This window comes from Bubalus kerabau, chromosome 16, assembly GCF_029407905.1.
Source record: "Bubalus kerabau isolate K-KA32 ecotype Philippines breed swamp buffalo chromosome 16, PCC_UOA_SB_1v2, whole genome shotgun sequence".
NCBI lineage: Eukaryota > Metazoa > Chordata > Mammalia > Artiodactyla > Bovidae > Bubalus > Bubalus kerabau.
The window spans coordinates 77,070,383-77,089,632 of NC_073639.1; the positions used below are offsets into that span (position 1 = coordinate 77,070,383).

The 19,250-nt window shown below is 63.1% G+C and overlaps 1 protein-coding gene across 3 annotated transcripts in view; it reads right to left on the reverse strand.

The window, feature by feature from the left end:
* Positions 1-19,250, reverse strand: part of TXNRD2 (thioredoxin reductase 2) — a 29,378-nt gene that overhangs the window by 4,309 nt on the left and 5,819 nt on the right. For all 3 annotated transcript variants that reach the window (XM_055549902.1, XM_055549901.1, XM_055549900.1), the window contains exons 3-12: positions 18,958-19,014; positions 18,697-18,838; positions 18,182-18,256; positions 17,476-17,554; positions 17,017-17,079; positions 16,067-16,137; positions 9,056-9,075; positions 8,360-8,451; positions 7,049-7,223; positions 568-704 (exon numbers count right to left, since the gene is read on the reverse strand). In XM_055549902.1, coding sequence (XP_055405877.1) covers positions 568-704; positions 7,049-7,223; positions 8,360-8,451; positions 9,056-9,075; positions 16,067-16,137; positions 17,017-17,079; positions 17,476-17,554; positions 18,182-18,256; positions 18,697-18,779 — 795 coding nt within the window. In that variant the 5' untranslated portion in view covers positions 18,780-18,838; positions 18,958-19,014. The remainder of the gene's footprint in view (positions 1-567; positions 705-7,048; positions 7,224-8,359; positions 8,452-9,055; positions 9,076-16,066; positions 16,138-17,016; positions 17,080-17,475; positions 17,555-18,181; positions 18,257-18,696; positions 18,839-18,957; positions 19,015-19,250) is intronic.

A 19,250-nucleotide genomic window follows, 5' to 3' on the forward strand; every position in this document is an offset into this window, starting at 1 on the left:
GGGGCTGATCACCCACAGCAGCGGGAAACACCTGCGACCAACGTTCTGGAAATGACAGGGATCGGCAGCGAGAAAGCACCCCACCCGCCTGACTGACACACACGTGGCCCACACAGCACACACGTCTTCCTGAGCCACGGTACCCTTGCTGGACCCTGGGGGTGAATGTCTCTGACTGCTGAGTGACTTTTAGTCATGACTTTTAATCAATGGTCTTCCCAGGTGTCTCAGTGGTAAAGAACCTGCCTGCCAATGCAGGAGATGTAGGAGACACAGGTTCAGTCCCTGGGTCAGGAAGATCTCCTGGAGGAGAAAATGGCAACCCACTCCAGTACTCTTGCCTGGGGAATCCAATGGACAGAGGAGCCTGGCGGGCTGCAGTCCATGGGGTCACAGAGTCCAACACGACTTAGCGACTGGGCACACACGCGTGTTTTAATTAACACACAGCACTGCCTAAGCAGCCAGGCCGCGGGGCAGCGAGCATGCATGAAGCTTCGTCCACAGCACTGGGCTGACAGGGTGGCCAGGGTCAGAGGGACAAGGAGCAGGGAGCGCCGGCCGTACCTCTGCCACATCGCCGATGGCATAGATGTGGGGGACGGAGGTGGTTTCCTGGGCATCAACGAGGATCTTCCCAGTGACGGGGTTCGTATGCACACCAGCCTTTTCCAAATTCAGACTTGCGGTTTCTGGAACTCGGCCTGAAGGACACAGAGCAAGGTGGAAGTTTTCCATGAGAGGTTCTGATCAAGATTCTGGGTTTATTTAAAGCGCTTTGCAGAAAGTCCACTTAGAATTGGTGAGACGCCAAGCACTGACAGTGCCACGGGCCTCAGACATGTATGCACACACGTGTGCGCGTGCACCTGCATGCACATGCATGTACGCATACACGCATGTACGTGCACACACCCGCACGTACATGTGCACACACGTGCAAACACGTTGCACAGGTGCTCACATGCACGTGCATGCACATGCTGCACAGGTGCATGTGTGCAGGTGCGTGCACATGTGCACGTACACGCACTACACCCATACAGTTTGCACATACACACATGCAATGTGTACACTCACTTTTTATGTACACACGCATGTGTGAGTACATGCACACATACATGTCTATGCACGCACACACACATCCGCACAGAAAATGAAAGGACAGTGCAAGAACAGGAGGAAGTGGGGCGTATGTGCAGAGTCTGGAATAAGAAACCCTAAACACAGCCTATGATACAACTTTGGTTTTTTAAATTATACACAATTAATAGTCAAAAAAATCCAAAAAAAACGTGGAAAAAAACCCCTATAACCGGTGAACCACCAAAAGGGCTTATTGGTTTTTTGTTTTAATTTTTTACTTTTTATTTTCAAAAATATATACTTATTTGGCTGCGCCAGATTGTCTTTGCAGCACGTGGGATATTTAGTTACGGTACGCAGCATCTTGGTTGTGGCACGTGGAATTTAGTTCCTTGACCAGGGATCGAACCTGTGTCCCCTGCATCGGCAGGTGGATTCTCAACCACTGGACCACCAGGGAAGTCCACAAAGGTGCCTGTGGTAACAGATAACTCGCTGGGGAGACCTGGGGGGCCACCCTGGAACTGTACCTCTGCAGGTCACGTCGCAGCAAGTGAGATGACGTGTCACTCAAAGAGGACGTTCAAGCCCCATAACGCTGACTTTGTGCGGGAGAGCTGTGATTTCTTTCGAAGGTGCCTGGCTCTGACAACAGAATCGTGTAGAAGCAGCAGCCAAGCGCGATGTGCCCCCAAGCCCCCGACCGGATCCCTAAGCCCTCCCCACTGACGGCTGCGCGTCAAGGGCCAGGCCCCCCAGGTCACGTGGCGGAGCGGCGCGGGAGAAGGGCCAGGCCCCAGGTCACATGGCGGAGCGGCGCGGGAGAAGCGCCAGGCCCCAGGTCACGTGGCGGAGTGGCGCGGGAGAAGGGCCAGGCCCCAGGTCACGTGGCGGAGCGGCGCGGGAGAAGGGCCAGGCCCCAGGTCACGTGGCGGAGCGACGCGGGAAAAGGGCCAGCCTGGCTGCACACACAGCCCGATGGGGCCACGCAGCCTTCGAGGCATAAGCCTGAGGGCAACTCGGAAACTCCAGCCCATCCCTGCGTGCACCCCTTGGTGGGTCAGGGCGTCTCAGGGGCCCTCAGGTGGCCTCCCTGGTCCGGGGCGTCCCCCCAACACTCCTGGAGTCCCTGCCCTCTACCTGCCAGGTCACCCCACCTGCCACAAAGCTGCATGTGCAGGATAGGCGGTGCCTCATGTCCCCAGCCCCTGGCAAGGACGTCCGTCCCCCTGATGCCCGAGGAGGGTGAGCCGATCCAGAGGAGGCAGATGGTGCGCTCAACCGCGTCCTGCCCAGGGTCCAGGACAGACCCCCGCTGCCGGCAGCCCCAGCTTGAGGCGTCCAGGGCTGGCAGGCACAGCCACCCGTCCTGGGGGGCCATCAGCTTGTGGACTCCACCCTTGGAGAGAGGCCTGGAGGGGCACTGCTGGGCAGACACCCCAGCACTGCCAGCCGGTGTGCTCACAGCCTGGGGCCTCGTTCAGACGACAAGGCCTCTTTGAGCGGGGGTGGCGGTGGGGGGGCAGTGGGCACCCCGTCTTCCCGGGACTGGGCGGGGGATCCGGAGGCGGGAGGCTCGGCTTCAAAGGCACAGATCCCACAGCTCCCACGGCTCAGGCCCCCGGGGTCGGCAGGGGCTGGTGGAGCCAGGGAGGGGAGCCTTAAGTCTCCAGCTGCTGTCCCCGCGGGAAGTCAAAACACAGGCTCAGCTAAACCTCCTTCTCAGCGATGACTCCGGCTTGGCCCCAGGGATCAGGGGCTGAGGGCTGGCGCCCTTCTCCAGCAGACCAGACACGGGCCCACTAGGACAGGAGGGCCCCGCCTCTGACCACACCGATGCTGGCGCTCCAGCTCTGATGGAGGCCCATGAGCCTGCAGAGTGTGATGTGCCACCTGCCAACATCCTGCCCAGGGCCTGGGGGCCCAGCGGGCACCTGGGAATGGGTTGGGCCGTGCTCCAGCAAGGAAGAAGTGGGCCCCACGGGTGGGATGGGGGGTATCAGTGCTGCAGGCAGGGGCTCCTCAATCAGCCCCTGGGTTCCTCCCCAGGTCCTGGGCCGAGCTTCCCAGTACACTGGGCCGGGCTGATGAGCCACAGGCAAAGCGGGCCACACCCGGGCCAGGCACTCCGACACGGCCATGCTGCCCCCAGCTCACCCCTGCACCCCGCCCGGCTGGTCACAGGAGGTCAACAGCGCTTCTTCCCGGGCCTGTGGTAACCATGGTAACTGCACACCTTGCAGAGACAAACAAACCACATCTCAGGTCCCCGAAGAAACAGAGATAAACTTGAAGGCAGAAGCAGGAGATGGCGGCCATGTTGGCCCCCGTGGTCCATTTTGAAACCAGGATTTTATAGGACGTGCTGCCTACGTAAGTGGGAAAGTATGTGGAATGTGTAAGCCAGGCCACAGGTACAGAGAATAGCGCTGGACAATGCCGGGTGGCGCGCTTCCAGGACCGACAGTGGAGGAAGGGAGGCCCTGGACAGGGGTCACAGAGGGTGGACGGGCCCCGGCCTCCGCCGCACTGCCCCGTGTTCTCCGAGCCGGGGGTCACGCTCCCCGTCAAACAGGCCCGGAGCCCCAGAGGCAGATGGAGACGGAGAACGGGTGGGGCGGGGGGCCCAGCGGCCGGCTGCTCGGACGCCCGCTTGGACCGGGCTGGGCTTGAATGGCAGTGGTCATGCCATCCTCCATGGCCTCCCCAAGGGCAGGCAGTCCTCCCCAGTGACGGCTCACACGCCGCCCCATCCAGTCCGCGGGCCGCCCGCTCCTCACCCCGGCGTGGGGTTGGCAGCTGGTCCCTGGGGGAGGCCCTTCCAGACAGGCGGCCCCCTTGCTCTGCACTCTGCTCCTTGTGAGGGTGGGGAGCTGTGAAGGTTCAACGTGCGCTTCTTCAATGAGTAGTAAAACGCAGTGTCCTTTGGCCACATGTCAGCGAGCTGGGCTTCCTCCTGAGAATGACTGATCCGGCCTTTTTTGTCCATTTATATGATCCCGTGAGCGTCTTCCTTGGAACATGCGTGACTTGCTACCGCGGTTGCAACAAATGAGCTCACTGAGACCCCAGCCCCCCTGCCTTGGGGCTGCCCCTCGCCTGCTGGCCAGAGTCCCTCAGGGGGACCTCATGACCCTCGCAGCTTGGATGACCACCCAGGACAGAGCTCTTGGTGGGCCGGGCCAGGCCAGCCTCCTCTGGTGGCACTGAGGGAACCACCTGCTGGCTGTCGTGACCTGCTCCGCGCACCCGGGGACGCAGAGGAGCAGACGTGCCCCGTCACAGGAAGACGGGCCTCCCTGCAACCTCCCGCCTCCATGGAGCCCACGTGCTGGTGCGCAGGGCATCCCGCGACAAGGGTGGACTTCAGGGCCGGCAGGGGCATGACAGGTGAGCGCGGGCTGTGGTTGGACAAACCGGGGAGGCCACACGGTCAGTCCTGGGCGCGGCGCTGGAGGCTGGGCAGGGGCCCAGGCTGGAGGCCCGGTCAGGCTATGGTGGGGCCCCCACCTGGAGAAGAGAGCCCCACTCGGGTGTCCTGCAGCCGCAGCAGGATGCGGTTCCGGGGGCTGGCCGGGTGGCTGCCCCAGCGGGCTGCATCACTGCTCAGACCTCCAGCCTCCGGGTGGAGGCCTTGGACGGGCCCCGGCCGCAGCCAACCTCGGCCCCTCGGGCCCGGCACGGTCTCCTTGGGCCAGCCTTCATCCCGGGCTGCAGTCTACATGCGCACCAGCGTGGGGACAGTGCTCAGAGTGGCTGGGGCCTTCAGGATGGGGATCGGCCAGAGGGGGTTGGCTGGGACCCACAGGCTTGCTTCCCCCGATGCTAGAGGCTCCCACGTGACACAGGTGAATGGCAAGAGCCCGCTGCAAAGAAAAAGCCTGAAGAAAAAGCGCCGGCTTCGGGGGCTGACTGCCCATGGCGCCCCGCTGCTTCACCACCCGTGGGTGGGGCTCCTCTGGCCTGAGCCTTCCTCCAGCCTGGACACTGAGCCATGCCTGGAGGCCGCTGATTATGGGGGGCAGGGGGGAGGGCGCTGGGGACTATTTTGGCTCCGGGTTTTCCCGAGGCCAAGGTGCTCAGGCTGTTTTTAAAAACAAGAAGAAGTCACAGCGAAGCCAAGGGTCCCTGCTCAGAGGTGTCCACTGGGCTCGCCAGTCCCACTCCACGCACCGCCTCCCCAGCCGGGATCCAGGCCACAAGTGGTTAACTGTGGCGGCCGGAGCCTGCGGGGCGGGCTGACTGTCTTCACTCATCACAGTAATCGGCGCATCTGCAGACAGGAAATCCTCCTCCCCAGCTCCCGGCCTGTTATCTAAGACACCTGGTGTGAGCGGGTGATTCACAGACAAACAATGAGCCGGCCCCCTGCACAGCAATTAACTGCTTTAGCTGCTAATGTGCTTAATCCACCTCGTGGGGATCAAGGCTGCGCCGCGGAAGAGGCTGGCAGGCTGCAGGCCAGCCCACTCTGGTGTCCGCGGGTGTCCACGGGCACGAGCCGAAGCCCGCCCTTCTCATCTGTGACACATCGGGTCCGGTGGGCGCCCGGGCGGACCCAGGGTCTGCCAGCTCCCGGCCGGCCGTGGTGTTCGGACCCCTGGGACCACCCTTTATCGCACGCAGAAGTAATGCCCGGTTCCAGGCTCTCCAGGTAAAGGGCAGAGAACGTTCCGGTTGCTGAAACGGGACGTGGCTCCTGGATGTTTACAAAACCCGCTGCGAGCCGTGCCCCGCCAGCACTTGCCCGCGGCTGGGAGGCGTGCCGGGAACCGCAGCGCCGCCTCGGGAAGCAAGGTCAGAGGCCAAGGACTGTGAAAAGCCCCCACCCCCGGCATCAATCACACCAGCAGACCGTCTGGGGGATGCCAGTTTTGAAAATACAGAAAACAAAACGGACTCCTGGTGGGGGAGGGCTCCCAGGGCCTCACCCTGTAGCCCACCAGGGCCGTCTGGACGCAGCGAGGACCCCGAGGGCCCGGGGGGAGGGGTGGGGTGCAGGCGAGGGGCCAGGCAGGAGGCGGGTGCAGCCCCCTCGGCCTTTAGAACCAAGCTGCAAACGACAGCCATCAGTTTACCTCTCCGGGTCTGAACACTCAGACGGCCCTTCACAGCGTTCATCAAACAAACCCCCTTTAGGTCTACTCTCTCGATTCGATCAAGAACATTTCCTCTGGTAATTTAGCGAATCTTGGCCAAGAGTTCGCTCCGGGGCGTCTCAGATCTTTGCGTCATTCCTAAAACCTGCTCCCATCAAGCTTCAACAGCCAGGCGCTGACCGCTCTGGGCTTTATTTCGTTTTCGGATTTCCACCCGTTCTGAGCATTTCGGAAGCAGTAGGCTTCTCAGAAGTACACCCCACCCCAGCCCCACCTCAGGGCACGTGGGGACCTGGGCAGCTGGGGTGGAAAAGCGTGGGAGGCAGGCCCTCTGAGGGCTCAGTGGACATGTCGAGAGCTGTGGAGCCGGATGTGGGGTCTGATGGGCACAGAGACTCAGAAGCCAGGCCCGGGGGAAGGGGGTGAGAGGCCCGCGGGCTGGAGACACGGAGGGGAGACCCTGATTGCCTCTAGGTGTAACGTGCACACAGACGGGTCGCGAGAACGGGTTCCAAACACGCAGGCCACAGGCCCCAAGGCAGGAGGGTGTCCCGGCAGGTGGGCCCAGCACCCTCTGTGCAGGGAACCCCTGGGGCAGGCCCGCCTGCCACGGCTCTGGGCTCCAAGCTGTGCCCTCAGGGCCTCTCCCCTCTAGGCTGGCCGTCCTGGGCCCTGCAGGGGCCCCAACGCCCTCCGCAGGGTCAGCCGGGTGCAGGGGGCCCAAACCTGGGAGTGTGTCCCACACGGTCACCCATGAGCTCTCTGCATTGCCGCCCGGGGGGCGCGGGGAGGGACAGGGAGGGGTCCAGACACCCGACAGCAGGGAAGGGGGCACCTGGGCCCCGGGGCACGCACGTCCTCACCTATGGCCCAGAGCACCGTGTCAAAGGTGCCCACGTCCTTCCGGTCCGAGGTGAGGTCCACCCAGGTGACGCGGAGCTGCTGGCCTGGGAGCTTCTCTACCCTCTCGGGGGCGCAGCCCCGCAGGATCCGGGTGCCTTGGCCAGCCATGTGCTCGGTGACCAGCGAAGCCATTTGCTGCAGAGGGTGGAAAGGGTGCGGGGTGAGGGCCCGGCGCTGGGGGGAGGGGGGCCCGCAGAGACGACCTGCCTGAGCCGGACGTCCGGGGGTGGGGGCAGGCCTCACGCCCCGCTCTGGGGACCCTGCTCTCTGCGGAGCTGAGGACTAACCCGGCAGAGATTCTGGCACCCCCTGCCCCCCGAAGTCTGCGGGCCCAGGCCCCTGGCCTGGGGTATGTGTGACCTCTGGACACTTCTTAGACATTAATGAACTGAGTCTTCCCTGAAGGGGCTGAGACCCGCCCCGGGCTCTGTCTGCCAGGTTCTGCCAGGCGCGGCGGCCAGGTAGCTGTGAGCAGATGTGGGCACCTCTGCCCCCCTTCTCATTCCTGCGGGCCTCTGTCTCTCAGGCCCTCTCTGCCTGCATCCAGCCCGAGGCTCGAGGCCGTCCCCGGACGTGTGTGCCAGAGGCGGGCACTCGGGCATCTGTCCAGGGGGTGACAGGACCTCGGCGGGTGCATCGCCCCGGAGCCCACCCACCGTCCTGCTGCGCAGACACTTGGTGTTCTGACAGCGATAACCCAGACGTGGGCTTTAAAGTGACATCTCTTCCAAGGGATTTTGGCTTAAAAAGAAAGTACATGTGCTCATCACGTGGGCACGTCCATTGTCAGCAAGGGTGCCCGCGCCCCAGGCTGGGAGGCTGTGGGGCCACCTGCGTGGTGGACGGGGAGGCCATGCGGCCGCAGGGCCTGGCTCGGCTTGGCGTCCTGTCCGTCCTGTGTATGGTGGCCAGGCTGCCGTCACCCACGACGGTCACGCAGGGCCTCTCTCCCCACCACGCTGGCCCTGGAGAGACACACCCCTCGGGCCCCAGAGGCTCAGCAAGGGAGCTGGGATGGCACGGCTGCCCACGCTTGCCGGCCGCTGCCCTCCCAGTTTGGGGCTGGCCGCTGTGTCCGCTGTGAGCTGACCCTTGCTGCCACCCGCCAATAGGTGTCTATGTCGCCAACGGTCTCCTCACTCGACTTGAGGGCCGGTTTCTAAAGACTGAGACCTCGGTGCCAGTCCACACCTGTCCCCGCCCAGGTAGGGGGGTGGGAAAGCCCCCTCACGACAGCAGGGACACGGGTGGGGGCGCCGGCCTGGCGTTACCTGGTCGAAGGCCCGGAGGGGCACGCTGCGTATCATGACAGTGGTGTCCAAGCCGAGCCCGGTGAGGAGGCCCGCGCACTCCAGGGCTACGTCTGCCAGGCAGCTAAGGAGTACTAACGATGCTGACGTTGGGGCCGGGCAGCAAGACCCCCATGCCCCGCCAGAAGCCCACACCCCACCCGTCCCCACCAGCCCAGAGGAGGCTCCGACCCGGCTGCAGAGACCACCCCCCTGGTGCCATCTTAGACATACGTCGAGGGCCAGGTGGGGGCTCCATGCACGGGCGCCTTCCACGCACCTGGAGGCTCACCCGGGCCACATGGGGATGGTCGGGAGCCAGCGCCCGGGCCTCACACCTCTGTCTCCCCTGCCGTCACCCCTCCGGGCCCCCTGTCTTACTGTTCCATCTGAAGGAACTGGCCAGAGGGGGCTGGTCTCCAGGGAGGACCACCTGCCTCAAGGCTGTGTCCAGCTGCCTGGCCAGTGAGCGGCTCAGGAAGAGCCTCCCGGAAGCCCCAGACTCAGAGGTCAACCTCAGAGTGTCCCCTGAGCACAGAGGACAGAGTGGGCCTTTACAGGTCGCAGGGGGCAGCCCCCACGGGAGGGGCGAGGGCGGGGGCCGGACCTGAGCGTCCACTCTCGGGACGGTGGGCAGCGCCGTCCGTCTGTCCATCGCCTGCATGCAGCAAAGGATACAGCTGGCCCCAACAACCAACCTGTTGGAGGGACAGACAGATACATGGGTCACACGGTCACAGGCCGTGAGCTGCCCCCAGGTCTCCGAGGGCCGGGCCTCGTGCGGGCGCCCGGCAGCTGCTGCGAACTGTCCGACAGGCCACCCCGAAGGATGACAGCCCCCCCAGGGCTCCTGCCACAGTGACAGCCAGCTGCTGGATCGGGGAACTGCCTGGTGGCGAGGGAGGGGCGGCTGGTGACAGACCAGCGTGTCCAGGGACGGGCCCACAGGCAGGACCGACGTGGACCAAGCCCAGGCGTTGCAAGCTTCTCCTTGACTCCCACTGGACCCTGACGCCAGGCTGCAGACAACCAGGGAGGTGCGGACGTGGGCAGTAACGCTCCGGGGCCACGGAGGCCGGGCGGAGGGCCCAGGCCTACCTGCCCCAAGTCCCCGCATGCAGAGGCTGGGAGAGTCAGCACGGCCAGCAGAGAGGGGCCACGGGACCCAGCAGACCTCCCGTTACACACCCTGTGTGCATACACATCTGAGCATACGTAAACACACGTACACACACCTGAGCACACGTGCACACACATGCTTGCACACGTGCACCGAACTGAACCTGAGCGCAGACTCCCCGCCCAGGCAGTGTGTGGGTGGGCTTGTCAGATCACCCTCAGCCTTTGAACGAGAAGAGGTGACGCGGGGGAGGATCAGCAGATGTCAGCTTGATCCCGGCAGGTACTAATGATATAATTCCATTTCAAACAGACACTCATCCCAGGAGGACTGCCGCTGGCGCCCTGTGGGGAGCTGTTGGCACTCAGCTTCCTCGGGACGGGTCGGGGCCGGGGGCGTCTATGTGGGTGAGTGGGGAGAGCTTGGCATGTGAAGCACACACACAGGCACACGCACATGGGGCATGTATGCAGGCATGCACACACGGGGCACACATATGCACATGTACACAGGGCATACATGCAGGCACACGCAGGCACACGCACACGGAGCACACATGGAGACACACACGGGGCACACACACATGGGGCACACGCAGGCACACACACACAGGGCACACGCAGGCATGCGCACACGGAGCACACATGGAGACACACACGGGGCACACACACACGGGGCACACACAGGCACACGCACACAGAGCACACATGGAGGCACGCACACAGGGTGCACACACTTGGGGCACACACAGGCACACGCACATGGAGCACACATGGAGGCACGCACACAGGGCGCACACACATGGGGCACACGCAGGCACGCGCACACACAGGCACATGCACACGGAACATACATGGAGACACACATGGAGACACACGCAGGGCACACACAGGCACACGCACACGGGGCACACATGGAGACACACACGGAACATGCACACACACGGGGCACACACACAGGCACGTGCACACAGAGCACACGCAGGCACGTGCACACGGGGCACACACACACGGGGCACACACAGGCACGCACACACAGGCAGGAGCACATGGGGCACACGCACACAGGGCACACACGCAGGCACGCGCACATGTCCACACGTGGGTACACACAACACAAGATGGCCTGCTCTCCCTCCGTCTGGACGTGAACGGCGAAGGGACAAGCCTTCCTTCAAGACAGAAACTGCAAGGCTTGGGCTGTCTTGAATATCCTGCCCCGACGCAAGAACCAGTGAAGGGCGTGCGTGCAGACCTCGTGGTGTTGCCCTGTGCCCTGCCAGGGCGCCCACGGCCTGCGCGGCTGAGCCATGCAGGCCCGGGGAGCCTACTGACCACCCACTGCGCGGTCGGGCCGTCCAAGTCTTCCTGTCTCCACAGAGCAGACTCTGGTGGGGGGTCTGCAGCCTGAAGCCCACAGCCCAGCTCCAGGCAGAGCAGCAACGTGGTCTGATTTTGGCAAAGGCGTTTTGTTTCCGCAGCTCCTGAGCATGCTCCCAAGCCCTGCACAGGCAGGTGGGGAGTGGGCGTGCGTGAGGGTCCCCCCAAGCCCTGGGTGTCCCACTCCCACCTCAAGGTCACGGGGCCCCGCTCCCAGGCTGCTGGCTCCAAGCCACCAACAGTGGGTGCATCAGGAGAGCACGTCCTTGACCAAGTGTGGGCGGGAGAAACCTCCCAGGGGGAGGGCGTGTGCTGGCGCCCATGGTCACCTTGGTCTCCTCAACGGGGTTGGTTTTCACTCCACCCCTGGCCCCCAGTTCATCAAATAAGCAATTCATTATCAAACAACAATTATCTGAAAAAGGCAGGATCCAAGGTCTTAACCAGAGAACTCCCTTCAGGAGGACTCGATGAGAAAACACCCAAACCAGGGCTGGACTCCAGCGCTGGGGGCCGGCGGGTCTGAGCTGCGGGTGGGCTTTGCTGGCCCCTGAGGACACCCTGTCCCGGGTGAGGCCAAGGCTGGTGCCCGGCAGGTGCCCGCGGCAGGCCCTGGGGGCGGGGCGGGCCTCCAAGGCCTGTGCCCTGGGGCCCCGCGGCTGCGTGTGTGTTCGGGCAGCCCCCCGTGTACCCCTGGGCGCTGCCAACACAGCACGCCGAGGTGTAGCTGCTGCAGGCTTACCCTGATCACGGGCTGGCCGCTGCCTCACATCTGGAGGCGGAGGAAGCAGCAACAAAGCTTCCCCAGGTGTGAAGCCCCGGTTTAAGGAGCTCTCCACCTGCCTCTCGGGTCTGAAGGCCCCAGTCCGCACCCGGGGGGGGCGGGGGGCACCCACACAGCGCGAGGGCCCACGGCCACCCCGCCAGCGCAGGCAACGCTGAGGCCCTGCAGGCAGGGGCCCCGGGAGCAGCTGGACATGGGCTGTCCAGAGGGCTCCCAGACCCCTGGGGCAAAGCAGGTGGGTCACCCGTGGAGGCTGCTGGCCACCCCGTCTCATGAAGGTGACCCTGAGGGCGGTCCACACAGGGAGGAGCTGACCAGCGGAGGCCCCGCAGCTGCAGGCTGAGGCGAGGCTGGGCATGCTGGGCACCCTGCTGGCCGGCTGGCCTCCTGGATGGGCCCCGGGACACAGCCCGCCTGGCTTCGCGAGGCCTCCAGGGCGGGGGCAGCCCTCGGGCCCATATTCATTTCAGCTCCATTTTAAAGGCGAGTTAAAATAAACACCAGGAATATTTATAAGGCAAATAAATCTGGTAGAAACAGCCCCTCAGAGTGTGAGTGGAGGCCCCCAGCCCGGCCAGAGCTGATAAAATACAGAAATGCTACTGTCGGCCCTCCGGCTTATTTTGACTGCGCGCAGGAATGTAACGAGTAAACAGTGCCTCCGTATCACACTGTTACAACTTGCATTCACAGCTCGGCACAAAAGCTGCGTTTCACAGAAGCATCGTTCGGGGATGTATCTCCAGCTTAATTTTTAAAAAAAAAACCATTTCCTCACATAAATCATGCTCAGAACGGAATGGGTGACTGATACATTGCAAACACTTTTTTTCCTTAAACAATAACATACCTAGATTCCTTCTAAACGAAAGAGCTAAAAAAAAAAAGTCTTCTAAATGGTTTGGTTTTTTTTTTCCTGAAGAAAATAAACACTTTGCTGACCCCGATATCTGGGGCTGTCTTCCCTGGCCGCGCACGCCCCGGGCCCAGCACGTGGTCAGCAGGGCGCCATGCGGGGCCCTGCACCCGAACCTTTCCGTGCCCAGGCCCCGGCGAGCCGCAGGCAGTGAGGGCACCAGACGGCGGCCCCTCTTGGTGGCTGGACTCGGCATTCAGAAGGCAAAGTGGGAATAACAAACGAAAGAAAACGAACACACGGGAACGGAGTCAACGAAAGACCAAGATTCAGAGAGCGCTGGCGCTGGGCAGACGCGACCGAGCCACAGTGGTGGCCTCGGCAAGGACACAGGCCCCACGCCATGAGCCAGCATCCAGGCGGCTGCGCCGTGAAGGCCACCAGCCACAGTCTCCACGGCCCTCCGCGGACCTGCGTCACCCCCAGAAACCCACGCCCAAGAAAACGACGCAGGTCCAAAGCCTGCCAGACGGGACCCGGAACAGGGCCAGAGCAGGGTGGTGCCCCCTCGGAGGGGCTTCCAGGCCGACCGCAGGCGCTTGTGGTGGGTGCCTGGGGCCCCGTCCTCACGCAGGCAAGCTGCAGACGCCCACCAAGGCCCTGGGACCCACAGGAAATCCAGGGCTTTTGTCAAAAACCATCTTGCTGGGGGGGAGGCTCTCCTGAACATGCAATAAATCTAACAGCAATTAAGCGTAAAAGAGCCTAAGCCACACTTAAAAAACCCAAAACACTGGTACGTTACTGGAGTTAAAAGACACGACAAGCCGAAAAAATCTGCAATTGTAAACAACATGAGATTTCAGCTCTGACAGCAAAGCTGTGGGCACATAAGAAAGAGGAAAGCAGAGGGCAGTGCCAGGGCAGGGCAGCCCTGCTCAGAGCCACACACGCTCAGGGCCACACACTCACAGCCACTCACAGACACACACGCTCAGAGCCACACACAGACACACAGGGCAGCCCTGCTCACAGCCACACAGGCTCACAGCCACTCAGACACACACGCTCAGAGCCACACACAGACACACATGCTCAGGGCCCCACACGCTCACAGCCACTTACAGACACACACGGCAGCCCTGCTCACAGCCACACACACAGATACACAAACTCACACAGATGCTCACTGACACACATGCTCAGAGACACACATGCTCACAGCCACACACACAGAGATACACACGCTCACTGATATACATGTTCAGTCACACATGCTCACAGACACACAGTCTTACATAGACACAGCTCACAGACACACACGCTCACACACACATGTTCACACACACATGCTCACAGACATGCTCACACTTGCACACTTCACAGACACACATGCTCACACTCATACCACATGCTCAGATATACTCTCACAGGCACACTCAGACACACGCTCATGCTCATAGACACACAGGCTCACAGACACACACATTCACTGACACACATGCTTACACAGATCCACAGTGTCACTGACACACACACAGAGCCACACACATTCACACTCACAGCCACACATTCAAAACCCACACTTAGACACCCACACTCGTTTTAAACAGCTAGTGCTGCTGCTAAGTCGCTTCAGTCGTGTCCGACACCAAAGATGACATAACAGCAAATGCAAAAGAAACCACACCACATTTAACCTACTAGTTAGAGATAAGAGAATTAGCCCAGATACTACGGAGTAAACAGATAATGTGGTAAACGTGACAGAAAATTATACCCTACTTCAGGCGGAAGCGCCCGGCACAGCTGGAGCCTGTGGAGGAGGCGGCAGCGCGACCCGGGCTGTAGACGGGAGCGGCCGAGGGGCCCCACCTGGCAGAGGAGGCCCGGTCCCTTCGGCCCACGAGACAGCGCCCACCTGGGACTGCAGTTCTCAACTGGACACAGCCCCGGCCGTGCACAAGGCGCGGAAGAAGCCAGGGATGGTCAGGACCCGCACACGGGGCTTCTCTGCAGCCAGTCCGACCAGGGAAGAGAAAGGGGGCTGGGGGCTCTTAGGAGCCCCTCGCGAAGGGCTGCACCTGGGCCTGAAAGGGCGCCTCGTGAGGCCAGGACAGTGAGGACGTGCAGAGCGCACGGCCCGGCACGCACACACGCTCATGTGTTCACACACAGGCACACAGGCTCACACACAGGCACACACACATGTGCGCGCACACACACAGGCACTCACACACAGGCACACACACACAGGCGTGCACACACTCACACCAGGCGCACCCACATACGCTCACACACAGGCATGCACACACGCTCATACACAGGCGTGTGCACACACACATGTGCACACACATAGGCGCACACAGGCGCACACGTGTGCACACACACGTTCACACACAGGAGCACACACGCTCACACACAGGCATGCACACATGTGCACACACAGGCTCACACACAGGAGCACACAGGCTCACACCAGGCGCGCGCACGCACACACACAGGCACACACACGTGCTCACACATGCTCACACACAGGAGCACACACACAGGCACACACACATGCTCACACACAGGCACACATGTGTGCACACACACGCTCACACCAGGCGCACACACACACATGCTTGCACACAGGCACATACACGTGTGCACACACACGCTCACACACATGCTCGCCCACAGGCACACACCCACACGCTCACACACAGGCACACACATACACGATCACACAGGCGCACACACATGCTCACACACAGGCACACACCAGGTGCACACACACACGCTCACAACAGGCACACACACACACCAGGCGCGCACACACACGCTCACACACAGGCACACACACGTGTGCACACACACACCAGGCATGCACACACGCTCACACACAGGCACACCCACACACGCTCACACACAGGCACACACATGCTCACACAAGGCGTGCAACACACACCAGACATACCCACACACGCTCACACACAGGCACGCACACACACTCTCACACACAGGCACACACACATGCTCACACATAGGCGCACATGTGTGCACACACACGCTCAAACACATGCTCGCACACAGGCACACACCCACACGCAGAGCCTGCATGTGCAGGCCTCGGGCAGCAGGCCTCCCCAGCCCGGCCCTGTGACAGCGAGCCTCTGCCGCCCTCTGGTGGCCTGTCTGGTCCCTGCAAACACAGGTCCCTGAGACGCCCGGCAGCAGTGCCCAGAGCTGGACCCCAGGCTGGGAGTGAGCTGGGCCCCTGGGCCCTGCCGACCTCAGGGGCGCCCAGGACACTAGTGGGGCAGGTGAAAGCGGGACATCTTTCAGGGCTGGAGAGGGGCCAGGCTCCCCCCAGCGGCCCGCGGGAACCCTGATGAATGCCAGGCCTGCGGACAACAGCCACGCCCTGTGACACGGCCCTGGGCAGGAGCAGCCCCGAATGCACGGTGCGGCCCGGCTTTCCGCCTTCCCTTGGTGGGAAGGAACACAGGCTACCCAGCCGCCCTGTGCACAGGGCAGCGGGCCCCAGACACCCCTCAGGCCTTACGTTTTCCCAGGGGATTCCTTCAGCCAGAAGAGGTCATCGCTCGTGATCCCATATTCCAAGGCACCTTCGATCTGTCCAGGAGAAGGGTTGATGTGAGGTGGCATCTCTGGCCCCTAGGGTGCCCAGAGAGGACGCCGGCTCGCAGACACCACCCATGAGCGGCTGCACCTCCCCAGGAGCGGCTCTGGGCCGGGGGCCCGGGGGCTACAGCCTCTTCCTCCAGCTCTCAAGGACCCCCGGATCAGACCCAGGGCTGGGGGCGGGAGGGGCGAGGCCAGGTGGGCCTGTCCCCAGGGCTCTGGGCTGAAGGCTGAGCAGTCCCTGAGGGAGAGTGCGGTGGGCCCTGCGCCTGGGGGCTGTGCAGGTCACCCCATGCCCCAGCAGGTGGGGGACGTGGGACGTGTGCCCTCCCCGTGGCCCTTGGGAGTCAGAAGTGCTGGAGAGAGGAAACGGATTCCAAACTGTTTACAGTTCCAATTGGCAAAAAAAATAAAGTTTCGTAGGTTTGCTCAAGGGAGACCGGAAGGTCTGGGTAACACAGGGACCAGAACACAGGCAGACTTGGCCGGCAGCGGGGCGAGCAGCCAACGAGGTGGCCTCCCCAGGACCCGTGGCTCCCACATCAACCCCCAAAGCCCTTTAGGGGGCAGTGGGGTGGGAGCGGGCCAGTCCGCATGTGGGCAGCCAGGCAGCCGAGCTGATCGCCAGGTCCTGGGAGCCGACCACAGCCATCAGGGACTTTGAATGCAGCCTTAGCGGGCCCAGCTGCGGGTGGGGGTCACTGATGGTCACTGCTGGGCCCTGCCTGTGTGGTCACTCGGACAAGCGCCCTGCCCTCCTTCGGAGGCCTGTCCAGAGCCACCAGTCACAGCCGCCAGGTCCCCTGCCCTGGAGGCAGCTCTCGCTGGGCGGACCGCAGGGGTTGGGGCGGGGGCTCCGGGGACACTCACGTGCGTGGGGTACCGCGGCCGACCTCCGGTGGCGATGACAATGTGCTCGGCCGAAAGCAGAGTCTGGGAAGAAACCGAGGAAGCCGCGGTCACCCAGGCACCTCGCGCAGGCTCCCCTGTGCCCCGGTCGCAGCCGCTGCCCTGTGGCGCCAGCCCCGCGGCAGCCCCGAGACGGGTCTGAGCACCAGCAGGAGAGCTTCCCAGTTTACACAGCGTCCCCGGGGAGAAGGTCTCCAGAATCCCACAAGGCCATGCTGGGGTGGGCCGCCTGAGCCGCGGGCAGCCTCGCGTGGTCGCTTCCTCTGTCACAGAGGATTGGACCAGCCTGGGCCCCGGAGGGATGTCCTGTCAATCCCAGCGGCACCGATCGCTGGGGACCGCGCAGAGGCTGCGTGAACCCAGGGTCTTCCCACCCTGGCCACAGACCAGCCCCTGGGAGCCCTGGAGGCAGGTGCTCACCTCCTCCCCACCTTTGGAGACACCGCAAACTGTGTGCGTGTCGACAAAGCTGGCCTTGACATTAAAATACTTGACTTTCCTGCAAAATAAAAACAGGATGCTCAAACGTGACCTCAGGGCACCCATGGCTCAGGGACAGGGGGCACGGCTGCCGTCTCCCCAGACACAGGGACCACAGCCGCCATGCAGGGACGTCCCAAGGCCCAGTGCAGCTCCGGTGTGTGGGGACAGAGGCGGCCGGGCCTCTGCTGAGCTCAGTCCTGTCACCTGGACACGCTCCACCAGGAAGAGGAGGCTCTCACATGCACCCAGTACTGTCCCCCCAAAACCCACTGACGTCCTGCTGCCAAGGAAGGGGGCCAGCAGGCAGAGGACTGTGAGGCCAGGCCCCAGGAGGGGTGAGGGGCACCTGGTGCCCAGAAACTGGCTTTCTTTTTTTTAAAAAAAAAACTTCCAAATGGTGCTGTGTCTTTACTTTCTAAATATTTACTTATTTATTTGGCTGTGCCGAGTCTCAGCTGCCGTTTGCAGGGTCTAGGTTCCCCAACCAGGGATTGAACCCGGGCCCCGTGGTGGGAGCATGGAGTCCGCCGCTGGAGCAGAGGGAGTCCTGACGACCGGGCTTTCTGCGCAGTTCTCCCCACCTCCCCAGCCTGGGGAGTCCTCAACACCCACGACCGCCCAGGGCCCGGCGCAGCAGCGGTACCTGTCCTGCAGCTGGACGCGGTGGCCCCAGTTCAGGGACTTCACGTGGTTCTGAACGGCGTCCGCCAGCGTCGCCCTGGTGACACACGCAGCGCCCGGCCGCACGGTTCAGGGCGGGTCCCGGCAGGACGGGCGGCGAAGGGCCCTCCACAGGCGCACCCGGGGCCACGCGCTTCCCAAGGTTCAGGGCGGGTCCCGGCAGGACGGGCGGCGAAGGGCCCTCCACAGGCGCACCCGGGGCCACGCGCTTCTCAAGGTGGTGGGGGTGGAGGCCGTCCCCGGGCCAGGCGAGGGGCTCCTGACTGGGGGGCCTTGAGCAGACCCCCACCACCTGCCGGGCCTGGCACCCTGAGGTGGGTCCCGGGCGCCATGGGCGCAGCAGGGCCCAGACCCCACCCAGGGGGCAGGCAGCCTCTGCCACCCACCCTGGGAGACAACCAGAAGCCTGGCCCACACGTGGGGGTTAAGGGGCTGCCCGGGGGCTGCAGGGACCCTGGTCCCCCCATCGCCCCTCACCAGTCGTGCGGGGCCTGGGCCACGCCCCAGCCATAGTGGGGGGCGTCGCGGATCATGCCCCCCAGCAGCGCCGCCTGGTGCATCAGCTTCTTGGGGATGCAGCCGACATTCACGCAGGTACCGCCAAGGCCCCACCTGGTGCCTGGGGGGTGGGGGGAGCTCGGGTGAGCCGTCACCCTGCTGACCCCAACTCTGCCAGCCGGCGGGCTGGGCTCAGCCCCTCAGGACTGATGCCCGCCTCCACCCCCAGGACTGGCCTACCTCGGGGGGAAGGTTCCACGTAGTCCAGCACGGCCACCTTCTTCCCCAGCTGGGCGGCTAAGGACGAGGAACAGGCAAGTGAGCACGCTGGGGACCAGTCCACCCGGGGGACTCAGGGGGCCCAGGAGGCCTCTGCCCTCAGCCACGCTGCCCATGGACAGGCACCCGGACTCTCCCTGACCGCCCACCAGAGCAGCGCTGCCCAGCCCACCCCGCCACCCTGCTCCAGGGCAGGCCAGACCTGGGATACCACAGACAGGCCCCTGGCCCCTCTCACTCTCCGCTTTCCCGGA